Source organism: Hemicordylus capensis, chromosome 1 (genome assembly GCF_027244095.1).
Source record: "Hemicordylus capensis ecotype Gifberg chromosome 1, rHemCap1.1.pri, whole genome shotgun sequence".
Taxonomy (NCBI): domain Eukaryota; kingdom Metazoa; phylum Chordata; class Lepidosauria; order Squamata; family Cordylidae; genus Hemicordylus; species Hemicordylus capensis.
The window spans coordinates 427,527,272-427,539,498 of NC_069657.1; the positions used below are offsets into that span (position 1 = coordinate 427,527,272).

Here is a 12,227-nt window from a genome sequence, read left to right on the forward strand (position 1 = left end):
GGGAGTTTTTCTGAGACCTCTGGAACTATTGGAGTATTTACCATGAAGAATGTGCAATTCATCATTTTAATTGTAGAGATTATTCTTAACTAATGTGTTATAGATGTAAGAGACATCATCAGAAGAAACCAAAAGGCAGGAGTCTTCCGAGCCCAAGGAATTTCAAGCTGGTAAGATACTTCTTACGTTACTTGTATATTGTGTCTGTGTGAAATTAACCCAACTGAAAGTCAGTGAAAGTGGCTTGGTCAGACTTGGGCTTGGTTCTGATTTGGGATCAAGCTTGCAAGGAACAATTGCATAGTAGTACTCCGTGTTTTGACAGTACATAGAGTGAAAACACGGAGTACTACTATGCAATTGTTGCTTGCAAGCTTGATCCCAAATCAGTTCCTGTATAGGCTGATTTTTTTCTTTAGAAAAGAAACTTTTTTCTAAAATTATATTTACATAAGCACTTGCTTTGTTCATTTAATATAGTTTATCCTCTATAAGACAGGTTATTATTAAGGTTGGGTACATGCAAAAACATCATTTTAAAAGCCATTTTTAAAAATATTGATGATTATCAGGGCACTTTACTCAGGAGCACTCCTATTGAAGTCAATGGGACTACTTCAAGATATGTGTTCACTTGAAGCCCCAAAATATGTCTTTCACAGAAATGGTGATGACTGCTATGAGGAATATTTACATACTATTTCCCCTCCCCCCCAAAAGTGCTTAAAGCAGTTGACATAGAAAAAAATAAATAATATAGTTCCCTGTTCCAAAAGGGATCACAGTCTAAAAGGAAATAGAAGGTGGACATTAGCAACAACCACTAGAGTGGTATTGTGCTGGCGTAGAACAGGGACAGTTGTTCTTCACCTGTGAAACATAAGAGAATCATCACCTTAAGAAGTGCCTCTTTGCTCATAGTAGGCAAGTAGTAGGTGACTACTCTGCTAACTACCCAGTTAGAGGTATATTTTGTCCCCCCTTGCTGTTTAACAGCTGCATGAAGCCACTGGGGGAGATCATCCGGAGATTTGGACTTTGGTGTCAACAATATGCAGATGACATCCAGCTCTATCTCTGATTTCATATATCATCTGATATATCATCATTATATCATCTGATTTCAGGGAGACGGAGGAAATTCTGAGCCATGGTTTGGAAGCTGTGATGGGCTGGATGGGGGCTAACAAGTAGGATGTGCACAAAACCAGCCAGGTTGGTTCAGTTTAAATCTGGGCCATATTCGAACCAGCCTGGCCCAGTTTTGGCACCAAGTGAATCGGACCTAGTCCGGTTCGACTGCCGAACCAGCTCAGAGCTCTAACTGTAAATGGAAATCTGGTGAGGATTACTCTTTTACCAGTAAAGGGGCAGGGGGGCTTCCCTAAACCTAGAGTGGGCGGGAGGGGAGTGAGTCTGTACTTACAAGTCAGCAGCTGTGGGGAAGTGGTGGGGGCAGCATCAGCACCACCACCACCACCACCCAGCCTCTCTCAAAGTAGCCTGGGCTAGTGGCAGCCCAGTTCAGGCCTTCTTCAGCTCAGTTTGAGACTCTGTGCACACATGGGGGCCATTTTAGTGACCTCCGCACATGCACAGAGGCCTTTTGCATGACTACACAATTTGCCACCACTAACTCACTCCCCTTCCACCCCCTCTAGGTTTAGGGAAGCCCCACTGCCCCTTTACTGTTAAAGGGGAATCCTCACCAGATTCCCCTTTACCAGCAGAGTACCGAGCCAGCTTGGTTCGAACTGTGCCCAGTTTGACATAGGAACAGAGGCATCTGCCATATACTGAGTCAGACCATTGGTCTATCTACGTCAGTATTGTCCACACAGACTGGCAGCCGCTGGTCCGAGGTTGCAGGCAGTAGTCTCTCTCAGCCCTGTCTTGGAGATGCCAGGGAGGGAACTTGGAACCTCAGAGCGGCCCCATTCCCTGAGGGGAATATCTTGCAGTGCTCACACTTCTAGTCTCCCATTCAAATGCAACCAGGGCAGACTCTGCTTAGCAAAGGGGACAATTCATGCTTGCTGCCACAAGACCAGCTACCCTGAACCTGTCGAGCTGGGCCAGTTTGACATCAAGCCCAGCTTGAACCGAGCTGGCTCTCACCCTCACTAACAAGCTGAAACTTAATCTTGACAAGAAGGAGATGGTAGATAGTAGAGGGCCTGATAGGAACATATGAAGCTGCTATGTACTGAATCAGACCATTGGTCTAGCTCAGGCATCCCCAAACTGCGGCCCTCCAGATGTTGCTGAACTACAACTCGCAGCATCCCTAGACACAATTTTTTGTGGCTGGGTATGCTGGAAGTTGTAGTTCAGCAACATCAGGAGGGCCGCAGTTTGGGGATGCCTGGTCTAGCTAGCTCAGTGTTGTCTTCACAGACTGGCAGCGGCTTCTCCAAGGTTGCAAGCAGCTCTATCTTGGAGATGCCAGGGAGGGAACTTGGAGCCTAGATGCTCTTCCCAGAGCAGCTCCATCCCCTGAGGGGAATAACTTACAGTGCTCACACTTCTAGTCTCCCTTTCATATGCAACCAGGGTGGACTCTGCTTAGCTAAGGGGACATGTCATGCTTGCTACCACAAGACCAGCTCTCCTCTCCTCTCCTCTCCTCTCCTCTCCTGATCAGGGTCTGGAGTTTCAGCCTGTTCTGGGTGGGGTTGTATTCCCTCTGAAGGGGCAGGATCGCAGCTTAGGAGTTTTCCTGGATCCAGCACTGCTCCTAGAATATCAGGTGGCAGTGATGGCCAGGAGCAACTTTGCTCAACTCTAGTTGGTGAGCCAGTTGTGAAGGCTCACCCCACTTCCTCGAGAGGACTGGATCTGGCCTTTGTCACCCTGCCTTAGTCATTCTGCACTTGCATTATTGCAATGTGCTAGACATGGGGCTGCCCTTGAAAAGTATTCGGAAGCTACAGATGATGCAGAATACGGCTGCCAGATTCATCTCCTGGACTGTTCGCACATACTGTGTAACTCCAGTCCTGAAGGCATTGCACTGGCTGCCAATCTATTTCCAGGAACAAGGTGCTGGTTATTACCTTTAAAGCCCTAAACAGCTTGGAACCCGAGTAACTTAGGGATCTCCTGCTTCCAGCTGAACCTACCCACCTGACTAGATTGGCGGGAAGGGCTCTGCTTTGTGTGCCAACACTTGCTGAGACTTGTTCATCAAGCACATGGGACAGGGCCTTCTCAGTGATTCCCCCCAGGCTGTGGAACTCACTCACAGCTGATATCTGCATGGCTCCCTCTCTCCCAGCCTTTAGGAGTAATGTGAAGACTGACCTTTTATTCAGGCTTTTGGTCAATGAGTTGCCCCCTTCTCTCTTTAAATGTTTAGCCATGTTTGTTTTATTTTTATGTTTTTACTGCCATTTTATCTTGTTAAATGCCCTGGGTTCTTAGGATGAAGGGTGGTATAGAAATATGAATGAATGAATGAATATTCATTTCCCCTTTCCTTGGACATTGAGGGCTGCCATAGCTAGAGACAGAGTGCTTGCACTGAAACTCTAGAGCAGGGATTCTCAACGTTGGGCCCCCAGATGTTATTGGACTTCAACTCCCATAATCCCCAGCCAAAGGCCACTGGTGCTGGGGATTATGGGAGTTGAAGTCCAATAACATCTGGGGACCCAACGTTGAGAATCTCTACTTTAGAGTACCCTGGTGGGAAACCTTAAGAACTTTGTAAGGTGGTGCATGCCCACCTCCACCTGATGGGCGGTGCTGATATGTACACGTGGAGAAAAGAAGCAGCTTTGGTCAGGTTGAGTGACATGGCCTTATTAGTGGAGATAATTCCAGATGCTAAGGATTGAATCTGGGAACTTATCCACACAATAGGTGGGTGTGCCCTCTTACTGAACTATCAATGAATAAGCCTTGCTTCTGTATCTAAGAGTCCAGCTTGACCCCATATTTGATGTTGGGAGGAAATTTTTCTTTGGCTGAAACTGTGCCTTTGTCTTTTCAATAGTGTTCACCTACCATGATGAAATGGAACATCTATCACATTGTGTGGCTATCCACACGGGCAGACCAACCCAGGCTAGGGCAATCCCAGCACTTCTGCCCCCGCTAGCCCAACTTTTAAACCAAGGTTAGAAAGCATTTGCCGAGGCTAAACGAACCTCATTTAACCTTGGCAGGCAATCGTGAGCACAGTCACTGCAAGATTAAAAGACTTCCGTCAGGCCAAACATCATTTCTGGTAGTGAGCCGGGGGTGGGGTGGGGAGGAGTGGCTGTGCCGAGTGTGGCACTCTGGGATGAGAGGAGGGGAAGTGCTGCTCCCGGCTCCTGCTGCCGCCCTGCCGTCACTTGTGTGGGCACGAAGCGTGGTGGAGGGGAGGGTGGCTGCTGCTCCTCACCTGCTGGGCAAGGCAGGTGAACTCTTGTCTTCCCCACAGCCCTTAGCAGAGGCGGATTAACGTAGTAGCAAATGTAGCATTCGCGACAGGCCCCGCGTTTTTGAGGGTCCCACACGCCCGGCTTCCAACTGGGAATTAAAGTTAAAACTTTACCTGTTTTATTGGGTCCGTGTTAGATAAAATATCCCTTTTCTGCTAAATGTGCCTTTTAAGAGAAGGCCCAGCACAGCATCTGTCCAGTGGCTGTTGTTGGAGCCTACCACATTTTTCTTTTTAGAGTGTGAGCCCTTTGGAGACAGAGAATCATCTCTCCACTCTTTATTTTCTATGTAAACCACTTGGAGAATTTTGATTAGAAAATGGTATATAAATATTCACTGTTGTAGTAAGTGTGAGTTTGTGGCTTGGTCTCCCATACTCCAAAATATAGCAAATGAAAAAAGTGAATCACTTTACTATGCAAGTAAATAATTTATGTTTTAATATTTATGGGCATGTAAAAAAATTTAGGGCCCCTTTATAACATATGCTACAGGCCCCGCACTAGCTTAATCTGGCCCTGGCCCTTCGCAATAGCCACCAGAGGCCATGTGCACAATCTCTATGTTTTTTATCCTGCCCTTCCTCCAAGGGATGCCAGGCAGCATAAATAAGCATCTCCCCTTTCGTATTTTATCTTTGCAGCCATCCCTGTGATGCAAGTAAACTGTGAGTGAGTGACTGGCCCAGGGCCACTGAGTGAGCTTCAAGGCCCAGTGGGGATTTGAACCGAGGTTTCCCTGTTCCTATCCAACACTCTAACCACCACACACAGGGAAAGGTGCTTTTCATATTTTGCGTTTTCACAGATGTGTACCTAATAATTCAGTTCTAAACTGAAGGCTTAGGGATTGGGAAACCTCGGTTGGAAGCTGTGGTGGCTGATGAGCTCTGGGGCAGTGCGGGTGGCGAAGCAGGCAGCACTGGACTTTAAACATCAGTGAAACTTACCTGCTGCCACTGCCTGGTATCCTGCGTTCTGGGGCCAGCAGCTAACCTGCCTCCAAGGCTCAGCTGGCCGATGCCATTTGAAAAACTGCTGTGCTGACCCTTGAAACAGCCACTGTGCATGTTCATCAGGTAGCTGAGCATTGGGTGGGTGGGGGGGGCAGAAAGTCATGAAAGGGCTGGCTGTGTGGGAGGCTGGATCAGCCACCAGTCCAGGCACACAGGCGGCAAAGCAGTGGGAGCGAGTAAATTCACCAGTTTTCTGAAGTCATATACTGTCTGCCTCACCACCCCATCCCAGAGCTCCTGGCTGCCACTGGTTGGAAGACATGTTTTGGGGGGGAAACATACTTTGGACATCCAGGCTAGGTTACTCCAAATAACTATTTAATTTCAGTTGGACAACTCCAGAGTAATTTAGTCCAGATGCAGACCAGTAGAAAATGAAGCTATTCTCACGATCACTGGAAAGCGGGCCAAGGGAGCTTAACCCGCTTTCCAGGGATCATGGGAACCACTGGGCTCGCAGTCGAGCCCCGTGCTCCCAAGGCGGCTAAACCCCCTAACTAACCCTCCCCTAAGATGAGGTGAATGGAAGGAGTGCGTAGTTAACCTCATCTTTTTGCTTGTGGGTTGCCGCGGCGTATGGCGACACACGAGTAGACCCCCTACCGGGAGGCTGCAAACAGCCTCCCGGGCTCAGGGGGTCTCTCCAGAATGTCCCATGCACTCACGTGGGGCATCCTGGAACTTGCAGGGGCCACGCGGCCCCCAATCCCTGCCGCCCCTGCTGGCTCGATAATGGAGCCAGCAGTTGTGTGGGCGGCTGATCTGGCCACCGAGCTACAAGTGGCTGTTTGTCTGCAGGGACAAGCTTGTCTGCAGTTAGCCCCAAAGCTCTTCTCATCGATCGTGAGAAGAGCTTCAATATGTCTGTCCAATCACTAGCCAGATACTAAACCCTTGATTCTTATGTCGGACCATTGGCCAACATGCTGCGCAACTCAACACTGGAGTTTCTGATCCACTGGAGCTGCTACACATATGCCCTGGCGGTGTTGCAGATGCGGGCAGTTGCACAACAACCTAAAACAGCATGTGGGCCCTTGCATTGCACTAGTTCCTTTGGAAACGTCCAAAGTAGCAACGCAAGTGGCCGCGTGTGGTTTTAGGGCATTGCGCAACTGCCTGCCTCTGCAACACCGCCGGGGCTTCATTTCATATGTGCAGCAGCTTCGGCAGGTTGGAAATGCTGTGGATTACACAGCATGCTGACCACTGGTTCTTTTTTTCTTTTTCTTTGATTGCATCGTGCTTACCAGCCACAAGTACAGTGGCCTGTTATTTCAGGTTCCAACTATCTGAAATGAGCATGTCCCCCCAGATCTTGATTACCCCGACTTTCAGCTCTTTATGAACAGGCCCCCTTTTTGTTCCATGTGTGCCCATCTAGCCTGTAGGTTTCCAATTGCCGCGTACTGTGTGCAGGACTCCATCTCTTGTCAAGCTTTCCAACCTGGTCTTTTAGATATCAATCAAAAGCACATTTTCAACAATGTCCTCATTTACATTTATCTAATGTTTAAGGTCATTTGTGATCATTTGAGTGTATTTCAGCATATGGAATCAGTGAATAATAGATTTCAGCGCCATGCTGTGAAGAAAGATTGTGTTTTTACAAGACATAATGTTGTTTACTGGGTGTTAATAATCACTAATTAATAAACATATCTAGACTTCTGAAATGTTGCATTTCCTGGGATTAAAAATGTCAAGTGTTTAACTTACTGAGTGCAATAGCATTTTCTGCCTTCTCTGCATAAAATAATTTAATTACAGAAAGCAGTGGAAGCTGCCTTGCAGTTTGGCCATTATAGGCATACGCATTTTACCTACCTATAGATTCCCATTCTTTTCATACTACCAACACCTTTTTATGCTATGATAAAATAGATAGCAGTATGCAAATATCCATGTCAGTTATGACTAATACTTTCCTTTCACCTGTTCTCCAAGTTCCTTTGCAGTTTTCTGCATAATGCCTCCATCTGAAACATATTTGCTTGCAAGTAATTTCCAAGTAATTAGGCATATCTCCCAATACCTGGAGACTGAGCAGCTACACTGGGCTAGAGATGTGAAGGTCTGGAAATAAAACCGAGGGGGTGTGGGATGGAAAAGAAACTCAATTGTTGCCCCCCGCTCCAAAAAAAAATGTTTCTGGGGTTTTTGTTTTGTTTGTTTTGAAAAATTGGGGGGGAAATGTATTATGAATTTTTTTTTTTGGAATTGTAAATAAAATGTTTAAGACAAGGTGTTCAAATATATTCATATAAGAAAAGATGTATTGGCCTTTACTCTCCTAAGCTTCTTCCTTGCTTCAGATTCCTCCATATTCTGCAACATGTGAAAGAAATTGGTCTATTGTTAGAAATACACCAGATCACGAAATAAAAGAACACGTGAAAAGGTAGAGAGGCTTGTCTCAATTTAGACAATTCAGTTTTCATAAGTCATTATAAGATGGTAAAAATGAAGGGTCAGAAAAAGCAGAAACTCGTTTTTAGAAAATGAGACTTAGGCAAAGTTTCATGTGGCAAAACTGTATTCAGTAAGTCTCTTCCCCCCTCACCCCCCAATTTCCTCTTTTTCTGGAGGGATACACCACTACTCTGCCTAGGGCTGGCCTACTGAATATGACATCTTACCACAGCTCTGTAGTTTCTATTTTGTCACAACCCTGGCTGTTGTGAAACCTCCATCTTCACAAACTGGAACTGTTGATCATAATGCAGAAAGACCGTCCCCGATTGTCAGTTCCTAGAATTTGAGAATCAGAGGTAGATGGAAAACTGCTTTTAAACTGCTTCTGTTGCTTTTAAAATATTCTCCAGTGTGCTTACGGACGGCAACCGCCAATAACCATCTTTTGCATTTTCCACATTATTTCCCATTTTGAAGCCCATCTCGCAAATTTGCAGCATTGTGCACTCACCCAGATTATTTTGAAGCAAGGAAATTGGCCCCTTATAAAACTAGTACAATTTTCCACATGGCAATACTGGATCCACACCAGTTACCAGATGTTTTCGGGGGAGACAGTCTGGGTCACATATGCTATGAATGTTCTTGAAAGAATATTCATGAGAGCACATGAGGGCTTGTGCTGTAGCTTTGTATTCAGAAAAGTCCATATTTGAAAGATCTCATTTTCTGTCTCATCCACTAATAAGGTCCCTAACGTCTGATTAAATCTACCTTTTGTCCTGAATTAATGTATGTATATTGAACAATTAATGTCAAAGACATAAGTTGGGAAGCCCGATTCTGGTTAACTCAAGATATTTGTAGGAAATGAACAAGCAATTTTCAAATATGGTTGTTGTTTTGTAGGTTATTCTCATATTTCAGCTATGTGAGACATAGAAGTCATTCACACGACCTTTGAGAGTGCCAGGGAGGGTGGGAGAGGGGAAGGTGGGGTAGCACCGACCTTCCCCCCAGATGATCCAGCATAATCCTGAGCTGCATTGCTCATGCACCCACACAATCAGTGCTTCTGTGAGCCATGCAGCATTCTGGAGCCCGGTAAAGTGCATCCCAGCCTCCAGATATCCACAATGCACTGCACAACAAGCACAGTGTGTAGAGGGATCCTGCCATGAATCGGGCACTCTAGGCATCAGGCTCTGTGTCTGACCTGTACCTGGGTAAAACCTGACCCTGTACCTGGGTGGAGGGGTACGCTATTGCCCTTCTACCCAGGTTAACAGTCGGGTAAAAATCCTGGGCTACCCAGGAGGGCAGCACCAGAATTGGCCTTGATCCTGGCACTTCACACAAGTAGCCCTACCCACCTAGGGCTGCCCAAGCCTGGGTAAGGCCGCTAATGTGAGCAGCCTCATAGTACATGGGCTACAACACAGAGAGACTGTTCACACAACCGAAAACTGGCTAGAACAGACTAGTTTGGGAGCTAAGTGTAATCCCAATTTTCGGTTGTATGGGGGCAAACTAGGTAGGAGGAGGGAGAAGTGAATGTGTGGGAGACAGGAGCTGGGTAGGACAATGCTGCCCACCCAGCTTTCATACCCAGCATTTGACCAAGGTAGGAGGAAAAGCTGTCCTACCCAGCTTTTCCTTCTACCTTGCTTCCATGCAGTCACTTCTCCCTCCTCCTACCTTGCTGTTTGCTTCCACACAAGCAAAAAGTGGGAGTGTGCACAGCTCCTAAACCTGGGTAGGACCCTTGTCCTACCCAGTTTTTACTTGTGTGAACAGCTTTAGTGTGCTGTGACATCTTAAAGACTAATACATTTTTTCAGCATAAACTTCCATAGATTAGAGCCCACTTCACCAGATGCAATTTCATGGCTTTAGTCCGCAAGAGCTGATGCAAAAGTAAATTTGTTAGTCCTTTGGTGCCTGCAACAGACTAACACAGCCACTGCTTTGGAAGCAGCATATTGGAGGCATCACTCAATGGCTTGTTGTTCCCATTATCAGGATTTCTAGTTAGATCACCCATGTGTGTTTTCTGCTGCCTACCATATGAGTGGCTGTCAGGAACATGTTTCTATATGAGAGTTCCTTCAAAAATGTGTTATTAGGTTTTCTGTTGCCTTTACTAGATTGCCCTTATGGGGCTCCTTTGCCTACAATTGGCATACATGTTGTAGTTCTCTTGTGTAGACCTCCATTGTCCCTCTTTTCATAGTGATGGCTGATATCCTAACTAAATTTACTCAAAGAAGACTTTTAATTTCAATGTGACTTCTTCAAATAAATTTAATCAGAATCCCATCTAATTTTATTTATCTCAAAACATCTAAGCTAGGAGTGGCTGGAGTTTTTAAGTTTAATGGCCATCTTTTGTGCTCAGTTCATGAAAATGTAGAGGCGGGAAGCTGTGTTTACAGTTTCACAGCAAGTTTTGTCTCTCCTTTTCCCAAGGCCTTTATTGCAGCCTTTTCAAAGGATGAGCTAAGTTTCACAACTCCATTGGAAATTTGTCATCACTCTAGGCCTTCTAGCAGCAAAATGACCCATGATGACTCAAATATCATCCATGGAAACTGGCAGCCAAGGCACAATAATCTCTGCATCTAAGGCTGAACAGTTTCCCCACCAGCCCTGGGTGTAATTCAGGTACTGATATCAAGGTCAGAGAAAGCAGCAGACTGCAAAGAAAGCACAAAACTGTATACAATAAGAGACATTTGGCTAAACCAATTATTTCAGGGGATGACAGTTATGCAGCAACGACCCCCCTTAGAATGCTAAGACCTTTTGAGCAAGTGGGATGCCATGTTGAGAGCCAGCGTGGTGTAGTGGTTAGAGTGCTGGACTAGGACCAGGGAGACCCGAGTTCAAATCCCCATTCAGCCATAATACTAGCTGGGTGACTCTGGGCCAGTCACTTCTCTCTCAGCCTAACCTACTTCACAGGGTTGTTGTGAAAGAGAAACTCAAGGATGGGCTCCTTGGAGGAAGAGCAGGATATAAATGTAAAAATAATAAATAATAATAATGTTCATCACGATAAGTAATGCATAACTGCCTAGCTCTGCAACCATGCCAAAAGTAAAGACTGACAGTAAATCGTGAATTGTCAGGGAACATATGCAATTTCATGGCAAAGTTAGTGATAAGTTTATGCCAGTTGCTTTGTCTGAGATATTCTTTAACCATGGGCCTTTGAGTGTTGTATCCACCTTGCATTGACATCTGTGGGGGGAAGGAAGGCAGCCCCCCTCCCCGGAATGAGCCAGTTCCCTTTAATTCATTGGGGATTACAGTACTCTCAAGTGGGTGTAGGATTACAACATCCACCACCACCCCTGTGAAAAGCCCATGCACCTTGTATTGGGATTGGATGGAACAGGTTCAGAAATCCTGCTGTGAGGAATTGGCTTACCCTCACTGGAGCTCCCACTGGCTTCCCAATGAGATGCAGCCCCAGTAGCAGCAGTCAAGGTCACATGGGTGTGAAGTCCTGAGCCAGGTTACCTGAAAGGGGACACGTGTTATTCATCCGCCCTTCCTGTTTTGCTGTTAGATTTGGTGATTTGTTGTTGTGTGATGTAAACTTCCACCAAAGTTGCCTATTATTAAGTTCCCACTTGGGGGTGTTCATTCTTCTGTACAGATGAGGACAGAGTGATGTGGGGTGGCCCCATGCTACACATCCTGATCTATGTTTCCTTGCTGGGGCTTTTACGTCCATCATTTGTTATACCATAATTTGGGACTCTTAATTGGTATCAAGTTGATCACAGATCTGAAGACAGATCATCCTGAAGAGAATTTTATCTATGTGGTCACTAAGAATCGACACCAACTTGACGGCACTTAATCAATCAATCAGTCAATTAGGATCTTATCCCTGATGTGACTGGATGGGGGGCCCCATAGCATTTTCCCCATATTCCCCATTGACTCCTGAGAGCGTATTTACTTATGGCAACTATTTTGTTATTGGGCTTCTTTGGTGAAGGAGGAAAACCTAGTGCTGGGGGGAAATACCCACTCTTCTCTCCCCCATCTGTTTCCTCTTCCCCCTCCTTATGCTTATGCTGTCATAGTTTTGATAGCATAGCAGTTACATTAACTAAGAGTTATGATAATGTAACGACTTGTCAATATCATCATAACCTCACTACTCCAATGTAACTTGGAATTGCACCAATGTAAGGGGTTAGCAGCTTAACATTGTTTGGTGATAAGATTGCACTGTAAGTGGCCTGACACTTTCATATGTAAAGGTTTCCAAGAAACCATGCCCAACAGCATCACTTTTCAAGATAGTTTTGCATCCTGTGAGGTTTCTTCCCCCAATTATTATGCTGCG

The 12,227-nt window shown here is 45.7% G+C and overlaps 1 protein-coding gene across 2 annotated transcripts in view; it reads left to right on the top strand.

Annotated features, from left to right (window-relative positions):
- The window catches only part of CAMKMT (calmodulin-lysine N-methyltransferase), a 385,284-nt gene that overhangs the window by 343,480 nt on the left and 29,577 nt on the right, over positions 1-12,227 (top strand). For both annotated transcript variants that reach the window (XM_053311986.1, XM_053311979.1), the window contains one exon: positions 104-170. In XM_053311986.1, the coding sequence (XP_053167961.1) occupies positions 104-170 (67 nt within the window). The remainder of the gene's footprint in view (positions 1-103; positions 171-12,227) is intronic.